This window comes from Lathyrus oleraceus, chromosome 3, assembly GCF_024323335.1.
Source record: "Lathyrus oleraceus cultivar Zhongwan6 chromosome 3, CAAS_Psat_ZW6_1.0, whole genome shotgun sequence".
In the NCBI taxonomy this organism is placed as follows: domain Eukaryota; kingdom Viridiplantae; phylum Streptophyta; class Magnoliopsida; order Fabales; family Fabaceae; genus Lathyrus; species Lathyrus oleraceus.
In genome coordinates this window covers 268,548,249-268,572,306 of record NC_066581.1, presented here as the reverse complement: position 1 = coordinate 268,572,306, position 24,058 = coordinate 268,548,249, and the positions used below count along the sequence as shown (strand labels likewise).

At 30.4% G+C, this 24,058-nt stretch overlaps 1 protein-coding gene across 1 annotated transcript; it reads left to right on the top strand.

The window, feature by feature from the left end:
* The first annotated feature begins 368 nt into the window (after positions 1-368).
* Positions 369-23,740, top strand: LOC127126881 (subtilisin-like protease Glyma18g48580). Its single transcript, XM_051055887.1, has 11 exons — positions 369-539; positions 635-744; positions 826-923; positions 1,004-1,159; positions 20,900-21,023; positions 21,110-21,653; positions 21,752-21,846; positions 21,957-22,211; positions 22,384-22,510; positions 22,607-22,823; positions 22,896-23,740. Exons 1-11 carry the CDS (start codon positions 447-449, stop codon positions 23,435-23,437), a joined length of 2,361 nt encoding a protein of 786 aa, XP_050911844.1. The 5' UTR covers positions 369-446; the 3' UTR covers positions 23,438-23,740.
* The last annotated feature ends 318 nt before the right edge of the window (positions 23,741-24,058 follow it).

Here is a 24,058-nt window from a genome sequence, read left to right as displayed (position 1 = left end):
CTTAAATCGCTTCGACTTCACTACTTGGATTTCTTCCTTAGATTAGTCAATGCAAGTTTTTAAAGAGGGCAATGTCTACGCAAATAGATTAGTCAATGCAAGTTTTTTTTGATTGATTATAACACTTGATGAGATTTACTTCCTATTTATCCTTTTGAATTTTTTTTTAGGGATATGTTGAATATGTTCAACTATTTTTTTCCTAGCTGTTTGATTAGTTAAATTTTATACCTCCATTTTTTATTTTTCCCTATTATTCAATAATTTTTCTTTTGTTAAAAAAATATTTTATTCTTGAGTTTATTTATGTTTCATATACTCTTTAATTTAGCTTACTAAAAAGGTAAGAGTAAAAATAGTCTTTTATCTCATATGCCTTTATTTATGTGTGCCTTTCATTTTATAAGGAGAGGACTTAGCCAAACACACTCCACAAACAAAGAAAAATGGGTCGCTCCATTTCATCTCATCATCACCTTCTTTTTTCATCCCTTGTTATTTTCACTTTGTTGCTCAATCATGTTCATGCCACCAAAAAGGTAATCCAATTTTGTTTCATGATCACGCACATGAACATTGTAATTAAGATGATGATTTCATTTATTTGATAAGCTACTGTACTAATTATTGACAGTGTTACATTGTATACTTGGGAGCACATTCTCATGGTCCAACTCCTTCCTCTGCTGACCTTGAAATTGCTACATCTTCTCATTATGATTTATTGGCTTCAATCTTGGGAAGGTATATAAAATGACAAAATTAACCATTACAATAATATTTTCTTTTAAAGAAACTGATTGATCATTGACTGTGATGTGACAGTGAGGAGAATGCAAAAGAAGCAATTATTTATTCATATAATAAACAGATCAATGGGTTTGCAGCTATGCTTGAAGAGGAACAAGCTGCACAAATTGCAAGTATGTTTTTGCAGATCTAGCTAGTCTTTTATATTTTCAACTAAAAATACTAATAAAATTGTTTTCAAATATATATGCAGAAAATGGAAAGGTGGTATCAGTGTTCTTGAGTAAAGAGCATAAACTGCACACTACACGTTCATGGGAATTTGTTGGTTTGCGTGGAAATGATATCAATTCAGCTTGGCAAAAGGGAAGATTTGGTGAAAATACCATCATAGCTAACATTGATTCAGGTACTAAACTAAAGTAGAATTTTACTGCGCACTCTCTCTCTCTCTCTCTCTATATATATATATATATATATATATATATATATATATATATATATATATATATATATATATATATATATATATATATATATATATATTCTCCATTCATAATAAGTTATTTATTTAGAATAAAATAATATTTTAAAATAAATGATTCATTTTAATTTTTAATATATATTTTTTAATTTTAATTAATATTACTTTCATTATTCTTAATATATGACAAAAATACTTTAATAAAAATATTTTTTTTTTCTAATATATGAAATAGTTAACTAGATCACATGTGAAGGACAAACTAATCTATAAATACAAATTTTAGAAGATCCGTTAATTAATGATATGTGCCAACCTCAAGTTAGTAGTGTGCATTCAAAAAGGTTATTATTAGATTTGTAGAAGAAAAAAAAGTAATTTTAGATAACTAAATTATTGTATATTCGAATAGATATAACAACGGGACGGGATAAATCAGCCTCCACCCGGACCATGATTTTCTGCCGTCAGGGAACCATACTATCACACCGTCATAATAATATGTGGGCTTATGATTCAAATTAAATGGTGTAGATTTTAACCATTAAATATATAAAAAAATTATTATGAGAAATGAATGGTTAGGATCACCCTACAAGTTAGTATTTGATTGTAGGGAATCCATTTTCCCCACCCCACCTCGATGTTTCAACCCCTTTCGTATCTTTGGTTTAAGTCGGGGAAAATAAATGACCATCCACTCTCGCTTCCGATCAATAACAGATTTCTCTGTCCGCCCCTCTTAAATCAGCAGAAATAATAATTTTTTTTAGATGCATATTTATTTTCATAATAATAAAAATTAATGACTAAACTAAATATTAATTATTTTAATAATAATTATAGTACTTAATTCTTTTTATTAATCTATATTTTAACAAAAATGAATAATAATTTTAATAATTTTGTTATCTTAAAATTAAAAAAAAATGAATACTAATAATTTTTTTAAAAATATAAATAATAAAATAAACTTAATAGATTAGGGTGGAGATCGGGCGGATGTGGGATTGTACTAACTACTAACAATAACATCCTCCGTATCCATAATTAAAAATTTGATTTTCCATACATTGCCTCTATCTCAATTAAATTATCTTTATTAAATTTCGGGCAGTTAGGTAAGGGTAAATTATTTCGGATATGTGAGAAAATCTAATTGTCTTTTTCATCGCATGAAACCATATTAATTATTGACATGGTACAGCTGTGAACGTTTTGTCTTAGTTTGTCAAATGTCCATTTTGGGTGGCTGTTTCTGAGGGGTTTTGCCCTTCTTCCACTTTTTCTATATTCAAACTTCTTATGTATTTATGGTCTTTTGTATGTTATTAATAGAACAACAAAAAATATATTTTTAGACTACAATATTATACTTATACTACTTATACGGTATTTTACTGTTTTTCAATATAATGAATACTAAAATATTATAATAATATAATTTTTAATATTTATTTTTTTATTTTTAGATTAAATAATATTAATATAAAATTGTGTAATTAATTAATTTCATAATTTTATTAATTAATATTTTATATTTTATAAATCAACTTTGTTTACAATTAAAAGTTATTTTTAATATTAGGACGTTTGTTAATCAACTTCATAACTTCTTTAATTTTTTACTTTTTATTAACTAACTTTATTTTATTACAAAAATATTATTTTTAATATATCGATGTTTATTAACGAACTTCATCATTTTATTAAATAATTTTTTATATTTTATTAATCAATTTTGTTTCATTATTTAAAATCATTGTTTACAAATGCGTTATACGTGTTATTTATGCTACTGTTCATAAATATATTATTTGTGTAAAAAAATTATTTATCAGAAATACAATGCACAGTATATATATATATATATATATATATATATATATATATATATATATATATATATATATATATATATATATATATATATATATATATATATATATATATATATATATATATATATATATATATATATATATATTAAATATTTTTGTGTCAAATTGGGGTGTAAAGAAACAATTAATTGTTTCTTCTTCTTGAATTATATATTATAATATAATAATTTTGAATATAAGACTATTTTATTAACAATTCATTTTATTTTTTGTATTTTTTCATGGCACGTCAATTAAAATTTGATATAACGGTCTTCAAAGTTTATTAATATAAAAATTTTAATATTCATTTTAGTATAATATATTTCTACTAATATTTTTTTTTAAAACCTCACATTTACATATTATAAAATTAAATTTCAAATATAAAATTAAACAATTACTTTTCTAAGTTATTAGATATATACAGTATATATATATTAACCTGAGATGCACAACATTTGGGTGACAACACCATATAATCTGATTTTTAGTCATATCAAATTATTTTTGATGTGACATCCATCAAAACATTAGTATATCATTTTCTTATTCTCATAATTTTTTTTTATTCTTCTTTTTATCTAATTTATTCTCTTTTGACCATTCTCTTACCGTTACTAAATTTCATTTACTCGAGAAAAAAAAGTAACTCATAAACCAATTAGTATGATGTACAACTCTCTCGATATTGTGCATGACCTCAATATAACATTGTAATCAATAATGTTCATTGTCATTCTGAGTATTTCGGTCAAAATTATATTTGCAATACATTGGTGAATGATGCACTCCTTAAACGTATTTTTATGTCAATTAAAAACAATACTATTATCCTGTTTGTATCCCATTTTCTTTGCTTTTGAGAGTTTGTCACCAAATTATGCTTGTAGAAATTATGGAAAATCAAGTACGTGTTTTTCTTGAACTATTTGGATTGTGTAATGATCAAATCTATAAAGAATATCAATATTTTTTAATGATCAATAAAAGATATTCATGTTTCTTGAGTCTCTTTCTTTTTCATTTTCTACAATTTTATCATTTTTTTCTTTTCAATTTTATTTATGATTTTTAGTTTTAACTTATTTGACTTTACAAATTAGATTTTTTATTATTTATTATTTTATTCTTTTCTATTTTATTTATGATTTTAGTTTTAAATTCCTCAATCCTAAAATTATGATTAAGTTATTAATTAAATCTTTTATTTTATTTCACATAATCGCTTTAATTTATTAATTCAGGTATGTTTATACACGGTCAACAAAGGACCTTATTAATTTTTTCATATTTTTAATTTTAACCGTTAAATCTATTTATAAAAATAGTTTTTTCTTCTAAAACTAATTTTCTCCTTATTATCTTCCACTCTTACCTCCATTTACATGTTTGTTTATAAGGTTGTTTAATTATTTTTACCTACACAACTTTCACATTATTTTAAATAAAAATATCACCCTTAAAACTTTAAGGTTGGACAATTAATTTTTTAGCAATATTACTACAAATAAATTTAAAAATAATTTTTTTTCATTTTTATCTTTTATAATTATACATTAATTAGTATCATATTCATTTATTCTTTTAACTAATATGCATTTAAACTGATTTATTTTCTATATTTTAATGAAAAATATAATATAATTGTCATTTAAAATGAGGACATTTTTTTAATTATAATTTATTGCATATTTTTATGATAATTAAATATGTAATTTACATTTATTTAATAAGTATACAATAATAATAACATTAATAATAATAATAATAATAATAATAATAATAAAAAAAAAAACGTAATAAAATTATTTACATAATTCCTATATAGTAAAAGTAATGTACAATTATACAATTATTGGCAATTTACAATTATACAATTAGCAATTATATTAAATTTTTTCTTCTATTGTATAAACTATTTCTTTTATACTTAACTTTAATTTTATTTCATATCTGACAATTTTTTAGCACTATTTTCCGAAGTAAATTTAAAGTCCAATAATACATTTTTCCTATTTTATAATTATAACCATTTATTAGCAGATAAACTTTCTTTTTAATTATTTTCAAAATATTTTTTCATTGTCATTTAAAATATGATCATCTAACTATTATCTATATTATATTTGAGATGCTTGATGAAAATGAATCGAGTCGAGTAGAACTCGCATCAACTCGGCTCGACTCAATAAGATTTGGTTCAACTTAAAATTCGATTCGAGTTCGATCCGAACTTTTTTTAAGCTCAAGAATGACTCATTTTAAATTTACAAAAACTCTATTCAAATCGTTAGATTCATCTCGTTAGGTTCAGCTTGCTTGCTCCACAGATTTTAAAATTGTTTTTAAAGTCTATTTTTTTATATATTTAAGATTTTAAATTAATATTCTTTTAAAAAAGAAATATTTAATTACAATAAAAGTTATAATATTAGAGTTTAACTTTTTATCAAAAATTCATGAGTTTTTCATTTGATATAAGAATTGTATTAAATAAAGAAGTTTAATCTTTAATCATTGTATGTAATTTTTTTATATGACGTTGATTTTATTCGTATAATTATTTTAAAAAATATTTTGATATTTGAGAATACAAATGATCAATTAAAATTGTCAGATTAAAAGAAAATAGAGGGCTAAGATTTGGAGTAAGCCTTTAAACCTACTCTTAGAGACAATATTATCATTCTCATATATAATCGAGTTGACTCATGAACTAAACGAGTCGAACTATTTATAGTTAAAGTTAATTAATTTAGTTAACGAACTTAGTTTTTGTTTGGGGAGTTTTTTCACTAGGGAGCATTAAACATTGTGAGGTTTCTTCTTTTAGAGCAACACCTTTGTGAGAGACATACCACATATTCATCCAAAATCTTAAGGTGATAGGTGAATGGATTCTCTCACTTGTAAATGCTTCACTCTCCACGTTTTCAACCAATGTGAGACTATTATCCACACTACTCACACTTGATACATTCTCAACACTCCCCCTCAAGTGTGAGTCTACAATGCTCCCCCTCAAGTGAAAGTTCTTCTTACTTCCACAAACTCTTGTATCGTATGGAACGTTTCTTATTCACCATACTGGCGCCATTGACACTCTTCAATGGAACGTTTCTTATTCACCACACTGGCGCTTTTGACTTTCGATACAAGTAAGTCGATCCCTTTCTCGAACCAAAGGCTCATGATAATGTTGGGGGAGTTTTTCACTCGGGAGTATTGAATATTGTGAGACTTCTTTTCTAGAGTAATATCTTTGTCAGAGACACGCCACATATTCACCCAAAATCACAATAGCAATGAATCATCTAAACGGGCATTTTCCAGCAAATCTTCTGATCCTCAAGAACAACAATTATGAGAATTGGTGCAAGTAGATAAAAGTTGTGTTCTATTATCAAGATCTTTGGGATCTTGTGAAGGAAGAAGTAACAACGCTTGCAGAAAATGCGGCAGATCAAGAAAAGGATGCACATAAAGAATTGAAGAAGAAATATTATAAATATCTCTTTATAATTCATCAATGTGTTAATGCAGATAACTTTGAAAAGGTTAGTGATGCAGAGTCAGCGAAAGAAGCATGGGAAAAAGGTGAGGTTACAAACTCACAAAAGAACGTATGAATTGCTTCAGATGGAAGATAATGAAAGCATAACTGATTTCTTCACCAAGGTTACGAAATTGGTGAATCAAATCAAGGTATATGGAAAAGTGTTGACATCAAGATCTGTTGTTGGAAAGATCTTGAGACCGTTAGCTCCAAAGTTCGACCACGTTGTAGTAGCCATAGAAGAGTTGAAGGATTTGTCAAAACTGACAAAGGAAGAGCTTCAAGGGATCTTGAATCTCATGAACAAAGAATGGTTAAAAGAGTTGCAGCAAATTCGAAGAGTGATATGGCTTTGCAGGCTCAATCTGCAAAAGAAAGAAAAGGAAAAGGAAGTTGGAATGGCAACATAGGCAAGGGAGGCTACAACAATTCGACTGGTCGAAATCAGTAAGAAGTAAATTGGTCGAATCAGAGAAAACCCTAGAACCAAGGCAACCAAAGAGGTAGTGTTATAGGTAGAGGAAGAGGTAGTGGTCAAAATTCAGACAAGAGTCACATTCAGTGTTACAATTGTCAGAAGTATGGTCACTATTCTAGTGATTGTCCAAAAAAGTAGAAGAATAAAGAAGCTTATGCAAAGCTGGCGAAACATGAAGAAGAAGAGACGTTGTTGATGGTTATAACAAGAGATGAAGAGAGATTCAAGGACCAGAGGTACTTGGACTCAGGATGCTCATCACACATGTCTGAAAGGAAAGATTGGTTTGTCAACATAAAAATCTTAATGAAGAACATGGTGAAATTTGCAAATGACAACACTCTAGCAGCTGAAGGTGTTATTGATGTTCTGATTATGAGGAAAGATGGCAAGAGGTCAGTAATTTCAAATGTGTTATACATACCGGGCATGAAGAGTAATTTGCTCAGCATAGGGAAGTTAGTCGAAAAGAACTACGAGGTATCAATCGAAGAAAAGATGATGAGAATTCTCGACTCAAATGGAAGGTTGATCTTGAAGGCTCCAATGTCTCATAATAGAACCTTCAAGATTGAACTAAATATGATGGAGCATAACTGTCTTGCAACAGCAACCAGCAAAGATGAATGGATATGACATTATAGACATGGACATCTTAATTTCAAAGACATCAGATATTTGAAGTGAATAAATATGGTTTCAGGATTACGAGAAATCGACATTCCAAACGAAGCGTGTGAAGAATGTGTGCATGCGAAGCATCATAAGAACACCTTCAGTAAGGATGCAGGAAGCAGGTCGAAGGAAATTCTTGAAGTCATATACTCTGATTTATGTGGTCCTCTCCAGGTAGATTCGATTGGAGGTATCAAATACTTTGTTACATTCATAGACGATTTCAGTCGAAAACTGTGGTCTTACCTGATCGAGAAGAAAAGTGAAGTGATCGAGGTATTTTCCAAGTTTAAATCTATGGTCGTAAGATCAATATTTTGAGAATTGATGGTGGTGGAGAATATGTTTCTAAATACTTCGACGCATTATGTGTGAAAGAAGGGCTTGTGCATAAGGTGGTGCCACCCTACACTCCACAGCAGAATGAAGTCGCAGAAAGGAAAAATAGAACCATCATGAATATGGTTAGAAGTATGTTAAAAGGCAATCATCTATCCAAAGAATTATGGGGAGAAGTTGTGTCAACTACGACATATATCCTAAATAGATGTCCGACAAAGAAGCTAGAAGGAATCACGGTAGAAGAAAGTTGGTCTGGTGTCAAGCCTAGCTTGAGTCATCTGAGGGTGTTTGGATCTATAGCACATAGACATGTGTTAGATCAATTGAGAAGAAAACTTGATGACAAGTCGAGTCAGATGATCCTGATAGGATATCATTCTACTGAAGGATACATGTTGTTCGGCCCAGTGAATAAGAAAGTGGTGATCAGCAAGGACGTGATCATAGATGAGCTTAAGGAGTGGGATTGGACTGAGAATGTCAAGAAATATTCGGTGAGAATATTTTATGATGAACCATACTCTGATACCATTTATTAGAGGAATTTTTTCTCTATGGAGCATTAAACATTGTAAGGTTTCTTCTTTTAGAGCAACACCTTTGTGAGAGACACACCATATATTCACCCAAAATTTTAAGGTGATAGGTGAGTGGGTTCTCTCACTTATAAATGCTCAAGTCTCCATATTTTCAACCAATGTGGGACTATTACCCACACTACTCACACTTGATACATTCTCAATAATTTTTTTTCTCATATTCATCTTATTTGGTTCATGGACTTAGTTCAACGATTTAGTTGTCGAATCGAGTTTCAAACTATGTTCGAGTTAGTTCATTTCATTTCCAACCTTATGCACAAAATTTGGTTGACAACTCATTATGTCACATATGTTAGAATTTTACATATAACCCATAGATTAATAGATACAAATCATAACATATTTCAATATCAAATAGATTTAGGAATAAATTTGTTGTATACCTTTAGGTTCCATGAGCACATGAGCCGAGAGCTTGAGATGAGAGGTAAACTACCCTCATTGCCATTATATTTTTTGCCACACCACAAAACTGTCAGATGGGATGACAATTTTATAGCCAAATGATTGAGGACAAGGATCTCTCATTGGACTTAACTGAATGGTCAAACTCATCATGGTCCATTCAAACACAAAAGCCCAATCATATAATTCATCAATAAGCATTTAATAATAATGGACCATAATTTATATTAATAATAATTTCTAATAATTTATTATTGTTAAATTATAATTGATTAATTAAATAATTAATCAAACATTCTTCCACTTGGGTGACAATAATCAATTATTAAAATGATATAAGTTTTAATACTAAAGTCGTAATTATGGTCAAAGCACGTGTTCACAAATCAAAAGTAAACTTCAACATTGCAGAAATAAACCCAATAGGTAAAACATATCATATAAGCTAAAGAAATACATTTTATATTAAAATGATTAATTTAGAAAAACATAGAAATATGATAAAAATATGTTATTAAATAATGCTCCAAGCATCTTAAGATGCTATAACAAACTCCCACTAACTAAAAACATCAAAGACTTGATCAAATAATGAGTTACAATGCTCATATAATGCTCATATAAGTATGTGGTTAGTGATTCTACCAAGAGTTCTCAATTTCATAAAATTCATACAAATTTTATTGAGAAACAAATTTTAGTTCTAAGTCCCACATTACTTAGAAAAGTGGAAGTTAAGCACTTTATAAGTGAGAGGACCCATACACCTATCACCTTAAGATTTTTGGTGAATATATGGTGTCTCTCTCACTTGTTTTGGTGAGTCTTTGGTTTTTTCGAGTAAGAGACTGGCTCCTTATGTTGAAAGTCTTCCTGACATGGTGGTCAGGCGACGTGTTTCGTTGAAGTGTCCATGCGAGTAAGGGTATATGTCAACGGCGGTACAAACATGTGGATGAAAGAGCTTCTGCTTAAGGGGGAACATAGTGGATGGACTCACACTTGAGGTGGAGACTATTGAGAAACAAGTATGAGTTGTATTGAGAAACAAGTGTGAGTCCTAAGTCCCACATTGCTTGGAAAAGTGGCGGTTGAATACCTTATAAGTGAGAGGATCCTTACACCTATTGTAATGCCCCAAACTACTTTTAGGATTACCGACTGACTTCATAAACCAACACGAGTCTTTTCATCATGCATCTTGTTGATATAGGTAGTATAAATCATTCCTTATAAGTCTTCATTCAACCATGCAGTCACATCCCTGCACAACCTCAGGATCCTTCTCATTCTGATGTGAATTTAACAATCACTTTCCGCCCTCTTCGACCTTGAGTATTACACCCATTCTCCGCCCTCTTCGTCGTCGGATGTTACATGCCCACCAACTTCCTCTTGGTTCGTCCCCGAACTACATCGTACTAGGAGAGATCTGGCTCTGATACCATTTGTAATGCCTTAGACTGCTTTTAGGATTACCGACTGATCCCATAAACCAACACATATCTTTTTAGTATGATTTGTCCTCACTCACACGCTTTCTGAGAAACTTGTTTTAAGGTCACCTATTCAAATACTACTCCAAGTGAAACCTACTTAACTATGGAGTTCTTATTTGTTAGCTACCGAAAAGAAGATGCATTTTATTGGTATATGTAGTACCAATCAATCCTTATAAGCATTCCTTCAACCATGCAATCTCATCCCTGCACAATCTTAGGATCCCTCTCATTCTGATGTGAATTCGATGACTACTCTCTGCCCTCTTCGGTCTTAAGTGTTACATCCACTCTCTTCCCTCTTTGGCCTCAAGTGTTACACCTATCACCTTAAGGTTTTGGGTGAATATGTGGTGTCTCTCTCACTTGTTTGGGTGAGTCTTTGACCTTTAGATGAATGTTTGACCCAATGTGAATGCTTCTCACTCATGATGACCCATCAAATTCCACATAAGTCCAAGAATAATAATTACATATAGGTGCAACCTATTAAAAAAGTAATTACATATAACAATAAGTACTTTCATAACACAATATCATACTCGATATGAGTACTGCTATTATACTTATACTTTTATATTTATGACTTTACAAAATGTGAAATATTGGTGAAATAATAAAACAATACAATTGCATGCTTATAGATTATTTTGATAGTCTGACATACATAAACATCAAACTATGATGCTTAGTATAACATAATGAAACTGAAATTTAAAGTCTCTCATGATATGCCACATTCTAATTTTAATATATATATATATATATATATATATATATATATATATATATATATATATATATATATATATATATATATATATATATATATATATATATATATATATATATATAAAAGTAATTCTTGTAAACAAATACTCATTTTGACAAATTTCTTATAGCTCTATAGATTTTAACGACAACAAAGTTAAACAAAATCAAATCGTCAGACCTTATCATTTTCACTATTATATTATTTACACAAAATATTAAAGTAAAAGTATATAACAAAATTTGAATCTGATCTTTACGAAGAACAAATGTTGAGTATCTTGGGAAAGAATAAATGTTGGGATCCTCATTTCATTAATCTTTACGAAGATCAAATGTTGGATGTAAAATATTTTCTATGGCTTTTGCATTTATAACAAAAAAAAGTTAGATAAATATTCAGTTATATGGTTATTTAAGAATTCAAATCTTGAACCCAAATAAGTTTTTTTTTTTTTTCATTCCATCATAGAGAAATTTTCCCGAATAAAATAAATTTTTTTTTAAGTTTCAAAGTTTTCATGTCAAATATTTCATTATCAATTTTTAATATTCAAGATGTTTTTATAATAAGGATTTTAGGTTTCACGTGGATCATTAATGACAGTGTCTTGAGTGTTGATATTCATTAAATGAACCATAAAGATTTGTTTAAGAACAACGAAGAAACTCAATAAACACACTTATATTTAAGTTATATTGGCATTATACCTCAAATTTTTTGTGGAGTGAGGTGAAAACTTTGTCATGAAATGCATTATTTATAATAGTACCAATATTTTTTATTTACTATATAAACAATAATAATAAATATGTAACAAAAAATGTTTTTGTTTTATAATTTCTATATAATTTATATATTGTAATAATTTTTTTTTACAGTTATTAATTATAAAATTTAATATATATATATATATATATATATATATATATATATATATATATATATATATATATATATATATATATATATATATATATATATATATATATATAAGTAATTCTTGTAAAAAAATACTTATTTTGACAAATTTATTATAGCTTTATAGATTTTAACGACAACAAAATTAAGCAAAATCAAATTGTCAGATCTTATTATTTTCACTACTATAAAAAATACATTTAATCTTAGACGTGAAGTTGATTTAACCTCAGTTACAGGGAGCACTTTACCCCTCTATTTTAGAATAATAAAAGGGATAGTTGAAATGGTCATTGGTGCGATCTCCAACAATTAGATTTTTATATTTTCAAAACTAGCTTCACATACCTCTCAATTTATGGCTAAAACTAATGGGAAAGATATTTTTAAAAAATACTTATTACATTGTTTACACAAAATATAAATAAATTAATTTCTTTATAAACTACATTGTTTATACATAATATTATATTATTTAAAAAAAATATTAAAGTAAAAGTATATAACAAATTTTGAATTTGATTCATCGTCGGTTAACAACAAAAGTTGGATATCTTGGGGAAGAACAAAGGTTGGAGATCCTCGTTTCAACTAAGATCAAATGTTGGATGCAAAATATTCTCTATGGATTTTGCATTTATTTGTTTATGATATAAAACAAAATAAAAAAGTTAGATAAATAAAATGAATATTCAGTTATATGATTATTTAAGAACACAAATCTTGAACCAAATAAATATTTTTTTTAAGTTTCAAAGTTTTCATGTCAAATATTTCATTATTAAATTTTAATATTCAGAATGTTTTTATAATTAGGATTTTAGGTTTCGCGTGGATCACTAATGGTAGTGTCTTGAGTGTTGATACTCATTAAATGGACGATAAAGATTTGTTTAAGGACGGTGAAGAAACTGAATAAACACATTTAGATTTTACTTCGGTTATTACTCAAAGTCGACGTAAAATATTTTTCTTTTTAAATAAAAAATACAATAAAATATGTTCAATCTCAAATGCCACATACCTCTCGATTTGTGTAAAAAAATCGAAGGAAAAAACTTTTATTTAAATTACATTAGCATTATACCTCAGGTTTTTTTGTTGAGTTAGGTGAAAGCTTTGTCATGAAACGTATTATTTATAATAGTGTTTTAACATCGAAAATAATTTTAAAACTGTTAGAAAATCGGGTATGATAGTCCTGGATAACTTCGAAGAATCGTGTTCGTACACTTTCCGAACAAAGTATTTCGACCCGATTCTTGCCTGGGTTCACGAAATCTTTGTGGGGATAATTCTTGAAGAACAATTTGTTTCTGGCAAAGAGAAATGTTCGGAATGTAGAGAGAAAGTTTGGTTTCGTTATGTGTATTCAAACTGAGGCCAAATGACTCCTTATATAGGAGATTAATAACAGAAACCGAAAAGACGCAACTGTTCAGAAACGGTTACGTCCGTTGGGAAAGGATTCGAAATTCAAAAGAAAATTTCGAACGTTGGAACCCCGTTTCAATTATTCGCATTCAATTATACGTTGACTCGACGAGCGTGCACTCCGCACTACCCCTAACTCGTTTCCAAGCTTTAACGCATAATTGCATCGGCCTATAGTAAATCACATTACTACTAAAATTACATTGATGATACTAAAATCACCAACAAATCCCCCCCATTTTAGTGTAATCCTTGATTTACTCAGTATATACAGTAATATATACAAGGGTATAACACACAGGTATAACGATCAAACAAATGCATAAATGAAAATGTCTTGCGATTGAATTTTCATCTTAGTACAAATACACATTCCAAATACTCGAAAATCGGGGTGTCATAGCGATTGAACCCGTCAATCCATTTGAGTGTCTGAAGATATAGTACACATATGTTTCTTACAATACTCTACTATTCATACTTGACACTTTACAAGCCATGTGTCCTTATCCATTAATAAGCATATAGGAAGCCAAGTCCAAGCTTCTTGAAGCGGAAAAACTTCATGCTCACATAGGTGATTCTTTTAATCTTGCACCTGCATTTGCAATTTTCCAAAAGAACCATTAAGAAGATATAATTCAACCTAGCCATCACTTGCAGGTCTGAGCACATACCTTGGGAAGATAAACACAATTGCTCCAATCTCTAACTATGATCTTTCCACATTGAATTCTGCTTCTAATGTTGTATTAGAAGGGAATTGGGTATACCATATCTAATAGATTTAAATGGACTTTAATCCCATCCCAATTACCGACTTCTTCACTAAGTCTCTAGCTAACCCCTTCGTCAAGTGGTCAGCTAAGTTTTGTTGCGATCGAACAAACTCAATAGATATCACCCAATTCATGATTAATTCCCTAATCATACTATGTCTAACACCCAAATGTCTAGACTTTCCATTGTATATTTGACTATAAGCTTTAGCCAATGTGGCAGTACTATCACAACGGATAGAAATTGGTGATATCGGTTTAGGCCATATCGGAATCTCATATACCAAATTCCTTAGCCATTCTGCTTCTTTACCCGCATCAGCTAATGCTACAAACTCAGATTCCATTGTGGAACCAGTTATACATGTTTGCTTCTTGGAAGCCCATGAGATGACACCTCCCCCAAGCAAGAACACCCATCCACTTGTAGAGGATGAATCTTCAGCATTATTTATCCAATTAGCATCCGAATAACCCTCTAACACCGAAGGAAATCCCATATATGAAAATCCATAATTCATTGTACCCTTCAAGTACTTGAATACCCTAGTTATCGCATGCCAATGATGTCTACTAGGATTACTAGTAAATCTGCTCAACTTTCCAACCGCATAAGCAATATTCGGTCTAGTGCTAATCATAGCATACATCAAAGAGCCTATAGCTTTTGAATATTCGAGGTGATCCACAGGTTTACCTGTATTTGGCATAAGCTTTTCTCCCGGATCCATGGGAGTACTTACTGGAGAACAACTTTCATAATTGAACTTCTTGAGTATTTTCTCAATGTAATGAGATTGCGTAATTACAATCCCCTTATTCTCCCGTTTAATCTTAATACCAAGAATAACGTCTGCTTCCCCCATATCCTTCATGAGAACTTTGATGACAAGAAATTCTTTGTTTTATCAACTTGATTTTGGTCGGTGCCAAAGATCAACATGTCATCAACATATAAGCAAATGAAAACTCCTTTACCGGAAGTATCAAATTTGCTATATACACATTTGTCAGCTTGGTTTAGAATGAAACCATTAGACAAAACAACCTCATCAAACTTTTGATGCCACTGCTTCGGAGCTTGTTTCAGCCCATACAACGACTTAACTAGCTTACACACTTTATGCTCATTACTAGGCATTACAAATCCTTCAGGTTGCTTCATATACACTTCTTCCTCCAAATCACCATTCAGAAATGTTGTTTTGACATCCATTTGATGAATCACTAGATTATGAATAGCCACCAAGGCAATCAACAATCTAATAGTAGTGATACGGGCAACAGGAGCATAGGTATCGAAATAATCAATCCCTTCCTTTTGTCTGAAGCCTTGGATAACTAATCTAGCTTTAAACTTGTCAATTTTACCATCGACTTTCATCTTCTTTTTGAAGATCCATTTGCAACCCAATGGTTTGCAACCTGGTGGTAAATCAGATAATACCCAAGTATTATTTTCCATGATAGAACCAATCTCTTCGTCAATTGCTTCTTTCCAAAAAGCAGAATCTCGAGATTTCACAGCTTCATCATACGTTCTTGGATCCTCCTCTATACTATAGCAATAATAGTATTGAGTGTCAATCTAATCCTTTGATCCCTCAACTAAATATAGTTGAAAATCAGATCCATAAGATCTAGATTTTCTAGCTCTTTTGCTCCTACGGGGTTCAAGTGTCTCACTTGGCACATCATTTGAATGATCATCCCTTAGAGATTCATCTGAATTAGGTATAGAGTCCTTTGGTCTAGGTATAGAAGAGAAAAAATTCTCATCAAATATGGCATCTCTCGATTCTATAATCGTGTTAATAGAAATCGAGTCATTAGGTTCTATAACATAAAACCTATAGGCCTTGGAGTGCTCAGCATATCCAACAAAGATGCAAGCTACACCCTTTTCACCCAAAGTTTTCCTTTTTGGGTCCGGGAGTCTAACCACGGCCCTACAACCCCAAACACGTAGAAATGTTAAGTTGGGTCGTTTCTTATACCAAAGTTCATATGGGGTAGTCTTGTTCCTTTTATTAGGAACCCTATTTAACAAATAGCAAGCCGTTAACATAGCTTCTCCCCAAAACCCTTCACTCAAACCAGAGTAAGATAACATGGCATTCACCATTTCCTTAAGCACTCTATTTTTCCTTTCAGCCACACCATTTTGTTGAGGTGTATAAGGTGCCGTAGTCTCATGAATGATTCCTACGAATTGGAAAAATACAGGATCATAATATTCACCACCTCTATCTGTACGTAATGTTTTAATCAACACATTCTGTTACACTTCAACTTCAGTTTTATAAATTTTGAATTTATCTAAGGATTCGTCCTTAGCGTGCAGCAAATAAACATAGCAGAATCTAGATGCATCATCTATGAAAGTGACAAAATATTTTTTATGTCCTAATGATGGAGTAGCATGCAAATCACATAAATCACCATGTATCAACTCAAGAATGACAGATTTCCTTGTTATACTTTTAAAAGGTTGCCTGGTGATCTTTGTTAACATGCAAGTTTTACAATTTTCTACATTTTTATCAAAAACAGGAATTAAATCATCTTTAGACATTTCATGCATTCTTTTATAATGAACGTGTCCTAGACGAGCATGCCATAACGATGAATTGATAACATTCGAAGAGGACATAAATACAGAACCAGAATCATTAGGAACTCCATTCAAATTCATCATAAACATACCATTATTATAATATCCAAATCCTACAAACATACCAGACTTCGATAAAACATATTTATCGGATTCACACACTTGCTTGTATCCAAGCTTATTTAATACAGGACCAGAAATTAAATTCTTACGCAGTTTAGGAACATACAAAACATTAAACAAAGTAATAGTCTTTCCAGAACTGAATTCTAGCACCACATTTCCTTTGCCTTCAACGGGAGCGAAGTGATCATCTCCCATATAGAGGACAGAACCATCTTCCACTGGAACAAGAGTCTTGAACCAGAAACGATCCTTGCAAACATGTGTTGTAGCGCCAGAATCAATCCACCACGCGATAACATCATCCTGCACATAGAATGCTTCAGAATTTAGTGAAACCGAATGTTTAATCAAACTATTCAAATCACTAATTGATTTCTGACCTTGGTTTTCAGGTTGGTCCTTAGACCCCTTTCCTGAACCACTTGCATTCGCGTTATCATGCTTTTTGCCGGAACGACAATCCTTCTTGAAGTGGCCTGTTTTGCCACACTTCCAGCATTCTAGTTTCGGTTTCTTGTTAGCACCGAAACTGCCCTTATTGTTCTTGAAAGCACGCTTCTTTCCTTTGTTTTTGTTGTTACCATTCTTACCACCCTCTTCGACCATATTAACCGAGGATCCAGCAATTTCTTTGCCTTTTCCTTTGTCATCCTCCTGCGCTCTTAGAGATTCTTCTATGCGCAAGTGACTTCCAAGTTGGATCAAAGACAGTTCGTCTTTTCCATGCTTCAGATTGTGTTTGAAATCCTTCCACGAAGGAGGCAACTTGTCTATGATGCTTGAGACAGATATTGTTTCATCCATCTTCAATCCGTGTTGTGTGAACTGTCCAAGGATTCAGAGGAGTTCATTGAATTGTTCCATGACAGACCTCGATTCAACCATTTTGTAATTGTTGAAATCGGTTACCAGGAACTTTTTACTGGATGAGTCCTCTGCCATGTACTTGGATTCGAGACAATCCCACAATTCCTTTGCAAATTCTATGTTTTGATAAATATCAAATAAGGGATCAGACATACCGTTAAGAATGTGCCCTCTGCATATGTAGTCGTCGTTCTCCCATTTTGATCTGCGTCTCAGATTTTCAACCGTGTCTTCCTCCAGAAGTTCTGGAATCGGTGTAGACAGGACGTGCACCACCTTCAACGTTGTCAACATGAAATGCATATTCTTCTGCCAACGCCTGAAGTCTTGTCCTTGAAACTTGTCCAATTTTCCGAAGTTTGTAGTCATCTCCTTGACAGTGCTTCCTCCAGCCATGATTATCAGAAACTACTTTGTTCGTTTGTTAGAAAATCGGGTATGATAATCCTGGATAACTTCGAAGAATCGTGTTCGTACACTTTCCGAACAAAGTATTTCGACCCTATTCTTGCCTGGGTTCACGAAATCTTTGTGGGGATAATTCTTGAAGAACAATTTGTTTCTGGCAAAGAGAAATGTTCGGAATGTAGAGAGAAAGTTTGGTTTCGTTATGTGTATTCAAACTGAGGCCAAATGACTCCTTATATAGGAGATCAATAACAGAAACCGAAAAGACGCAACTGTTCAGAAACGGTTACGTCGGTTGGGAAAGGATTCGAAATTCAAAAGAAAATTTCGAACGTTGGAACTCCGTTTCAATTATTCGCATTCAATTATACGTTGACTCGATGAGCGTGCACTTCGCACTACCCCTAACTCGTTTCCAAGCTTTAACGCATAATTGCATCGGCCTATAGTAAATCACATTACTACTAAAATTACATTGATGATACTAAAATCACCAACAAAAACCAAATCAATTTTTTTAAAGATTTTGAGAAAAAATCAATTTAAATATGCATAATTCTAGAAGAATATAATACAAAAATCTTTTTAAAAAATTACTTAACATTAATCTAATAAAGAAATTACCATTCAAAGTTAAAAAAACACTAAACACAAGTCACAAAAAACTACATTGAGGTCAATATAAAAATTTATGATTAAATATATACTTTCATTTGATATTTAAAATAAAATAATAATATTTAAACCTAACCATTACTTATTTATATATTATTTTTGAAATAATTATGTGCATATTCAATTACAAATAATTCTATTTTTTTACGATGATTTATCTTTCTATAAACTCAACATTTAATATTATATAAAATTTAATTATATATATATATATATATATATATATATATATATATATATATATATATATATATATATATATATATATATATATATATATATATATATATATATATATATATATATATATATATATATATATATATATATTAAATCTTATACAAACTTAAATCATATATAACACGCGAGTCATAGTCTAATTTAATTGAATGAAATCAATTATATGTTTAAAATTAATGATATAATAAAAGATAAATATACAAAATCAATTTTCTTGCATTTTTTATTTTTATTCTTATTTATCATCTTATTGTCTTAATTAAAAAAAATACATTGGACAAAATCAAAATTGATCTAATTTAATACTATTTAAATAATTTATTTCAATACCGCATATTACGAGTCTAAGTATTTTTTAATTAATATCAAAATATATAATATTTTATTTTACAACATTAATATTATGTGCTCGATATCTTATCAAATACTAGTTCACAAGTAACAAGAATTTCAATTATTTTATATAAAGTAAAGATTCACAAGTAACAAGAATTTCAATTATTTTATATAAAGTAAAGATAACATTGCCAAATATTGAGACGCGGATTCTGACGTGTTAAAAGATGAATTTTAACCACTAAATTATTTAATTAAAAAATTAATGTTGATGAATTCAATATTAAAATCTAGATATGAAAGATATGTTTCTTTCTTTTTATGATAATTTTATAAATATTAGGAAAAGATTTTAATGCACTCTATATAATACTTAAGCACAACATAAAAAAATACTAAAATATCTTCTGATTTGGAGATACATCTCAACTCATTCGTTTTTCAACCATATATTTGTTATTTAAAGATTCAAGTAATACTTTTGTTTGATGCACATTTAGTCATTTAGTCACTTGCATCTAATCTACAACAATATCAACAAAGCATTGTCCAAAGAAACCTCTTTTATTGACAATTATCTCATTCACACCTAATATTAAATATTTTAGTTTGTTTTTTTTAGTTCAGAAAATATTTTTTCGGAGACATTTCGAAAATATATTTTAAAATACATTAAATCAAATATATTGAGATGTGACTAAAAAACGAATGACTTATGAATGTATGAGATATGTCTAAAAATATATCTTCGAAATTTAAGTGGCATTTTCAATTTTTTATAAGATTACTTTTTTAAATGGGATTAATTACTATACACTCTCAGTGTAAAAAGTTTTACACTGTCGATTCATCACCATCATCCGTTTGCATTACTTTATAGGTTTTTAAAATAAAAATCAAACTTATTTTAATATCCAACGTCTATGATTAACTGACGGTGTAAAATTCTTTTACGCTGTCTGTCAGTGTATATCAATTAAATTCTTTCTAAATATACCTTAGAGTGGGATAAAAAAAATTCTAAATATTATCCTAAACTTAGACTTTTTGTAGGTGTTTGGCCTGAATCAATGAGTTTTAGTGACAGAGGAATAGGCCCAATTCCTGCAAAATGGCGTGGAGGTAACATATGTCAAATTAACAAACTCAATGCTTCTAACAAACTTCCATGTAACAGGTTCTCTTTTAACCTCTTTCTCTCATTAATTTTTTTTATGCTATACAATTATAGCACTAAATTTTTTGAATATTACACCATCAAAGGAAGCTAATTGGAGCAAGATTTTTCAACAATGCTTACGAATCAGCCAACGGAAAACTCCCTCGTTCGCAACAAACAGCGCGCGACTTTGTAGGCCACGGCACACACACATTATCAACGGCAGGTGGAAACTTCGTACGCGGTGCAAGTATATTTAATATTGGCAACGGAACCGTAAAAGGAGGTTCGCCAAAATCAAGAGTTGCAACATACAAAGTGTGTTGGTCTTTAACAGATGCTACTAGTTGTTATGGTGCTGATGTATTAGCTGCTATTGATCAAGCAATTGATGATGGTGTTGATTTAATATCTGTTTCTGCTGGTGGAAGTTCTACTACAAATTCTCAAGAAGTTTTTACTGATGAGGTTTCAATAGGTGCATTTCATGCAATTGCTAGAAATATATTGTTAGTTGCTTCTGCTGGAAATGACGGACCTACCCCTGGAAGTGTTGTTAATGTTGCCCCTTGGGTGTTCACTGTTGCTGCTAGTACATTAGATAGAGATTTCAGCAGTTCTATTATCATTGGTAACAAAACAATCACGGTATTATATGTATATCCTTAATATTCTGCTTTTTTTTCCTTGAAAATTATTATTATCATAGCTTTGATATTAATTATGTTTTTTTGTTATATTACTAGGGAGCAAGTCTTTTTGTAAACTTGCCACCTAACAAGTCTTTCACTGTAGTGACTTCTACGGATGCAAAATTGGCAAATGCGACAAATCGAGATGCGTAAGTATAAAACTACAATAACAAAAATGTTGATGATTGTGAATCTAATATGAATAGAGATCAAGTTTATGATTGTTTCTTACATTTTTCTGGTATGCACATTTTTGCAGGCAATTTTGTAGGCCAGGAACACTTGATCCTTCAAAAGTGAAGGGTAAAATAGTGGCATGTGTTAGAGAAGGGAAAATAAAATCAGTTGCTGAGGGTCAAGAAGCTTTATCTGCAGGTGCTAAGGGAGTCATTTTGAGAAATCAACCGCAGATTAATGGAAGAACACTTCTTTCTGAGCCTCATGTTTTGTCTACTATCAGCTATCCTAATAATCATACAAGAACAAGACCACATATTGCAGACCTAATTCCAACGTAATTAGTAATCATATCTACATTTTTTTAGTGAAATCATGTATACCTTTCTTGTCACAAGCTTTTAAAATTGTAACATCATACCGTGGTTATGGATGTGCCGACAATGTGAATGTGTCAAACTTGAGTCAAGTTACTCCTCATGGTTAATCATTTCTTTTTGATTTTGCAGGGAAATAAAGTCGGGTACTAAAATAAGAATGTCAAAAGCAAAAACAATCTATGGAAGAAAGCCAGCTCCAGTAATGGCTTCATACTCATCTAGAGGACCGAATAAAGTTCAACCATCAATACTCAAGGTGTCTTACACTTGAACTTGGTATCTACCAGTAACTATTGAATACTTGTTGATTATTCAATGAGAATATTTCCTTTGTTTTTTGTTTTTGTTTCAGCCTGATGTAACTGCACCAGGTGTTAATATACTTGCTGCCTATTCATTGTTTGCAAGTGCATCTAATTTAATAACAGACACTCGTCGAGGTTTTCCATTCAATGTGATGCAAGGAACATCTATGTCTTGTCCTCATGTTGCTGGCACTGCTGGATTAATCAAAACACTTCATCCTAATTGGACTCCTGCAGCTATTAAATCAGCTATCATGACCACCGGTACTTTCTTGTCCTATATGTCTAAATTTTAAGATGATTACTTCTTTCTTATCCAAATTTGTGTGGTTGCAGCAAGCACAAGAGATAACACCAACAAGCCAATTCGTGATGCATTCGATAAAACATTGGCAAATCCATTTGCTTATGGTTCAGGACACATTCAACCCAACAGTGCAATAGATCCAGGACTTGTTTATGATCTAACCATTGTTGATTACTTAAACTTCTTATGTGCTTCTGGATACAACCAACAACTCATTTCATCGCTGAATTTCAACATGACATTTACTTGTTCAGGATCACATAGCACAACAGACTTGAATTACCCTTCAATCACATTACCAAATCTTGGATTAAACGTCGTTAACGTCACACGGACAGTCACCAATGTTGGACCTCCTAGTACATATTTTGCAAAAGCTCAGTTGTCAGGATATAAAGTTTTTGTTGTACCGAGTTTCTTGAAATTCAAGAAAATCGGTGAGAAGAAGACATTTAGAATTTCTGTGCAAGCAACAAGGGTGACTCCTAGAAGAAAATATGAATTTGGTGAATTGAAATGGACAAATGGAAAACACATTGTAAGGAGTCCTATTACTGTTCGACGTAAATGAAAGATCATTAATTTTAGAGAATGTAGATGCATATTGGGATTTAACGTGTCTTATTTTTCATTGAGGAATGATTTTATGTGGTATTATTTTATTATACTTGTATTGTGCTTTTGTTATTTCATACATTTTGATGTTGTTGTTGTTTGGGTATGGCAGTGTAATATGTTTTGTAGTAATTGATGCGGAGTACAATAATTAAGGTTGAAACAATGAATGTCAATTATTAATGTTGTAACAATTTGTTAAAAAAATGTCAAAGTTCCAATGTGAAGATGAATATGAAAAAAAACTCCCTAAGTTCTATATGGTTGAAAAACTATGTATGTTTGTGTATTATGTTTGTGTTTGAATTGAATTGAAAAAATTATAAATATCATATTAGTTTAGTTAGACATTTTAGTTCGATTTCAACATCATACAAGAAAAATGAAATTTTAAGTCACACATGATTTAATTTACACAGGTTTTCATTTTTATATATGAAATACTCATGTTTTATTTTAAAGCACGCCAAAAATTATTTTTGAATTTTTTCTTCTTTACTCTATTTCTGAATTTGTTTTTCTCCTCACTCCATATTTTGAGTTATCGAAACACCGCACCCTCTTTTTATTTAGTTGT

Coding starts and splice junctions, on each gene's coding strand:
- LOC127126881 (XM_051055887.1), top strand. CDS start 447: ATGGGTCGCTCCATTTCATCTCATCATCACCTTCTTTTTTCATCCCTT. Junction 1,160..20,899: donor CATAGCTAACATTGATTCAG/GTACTAAACTAA, acceptor GACTTTTTGTAG/GTGTTTGGCCTGAATCAATG. Junction 22,212..22,383: donor ATTGCAGACCTAATTCCAAC/GTAATTAGTAAT, acceptor TTGATTTTGCAG/GGAAATAAAGTCGGGTACTA.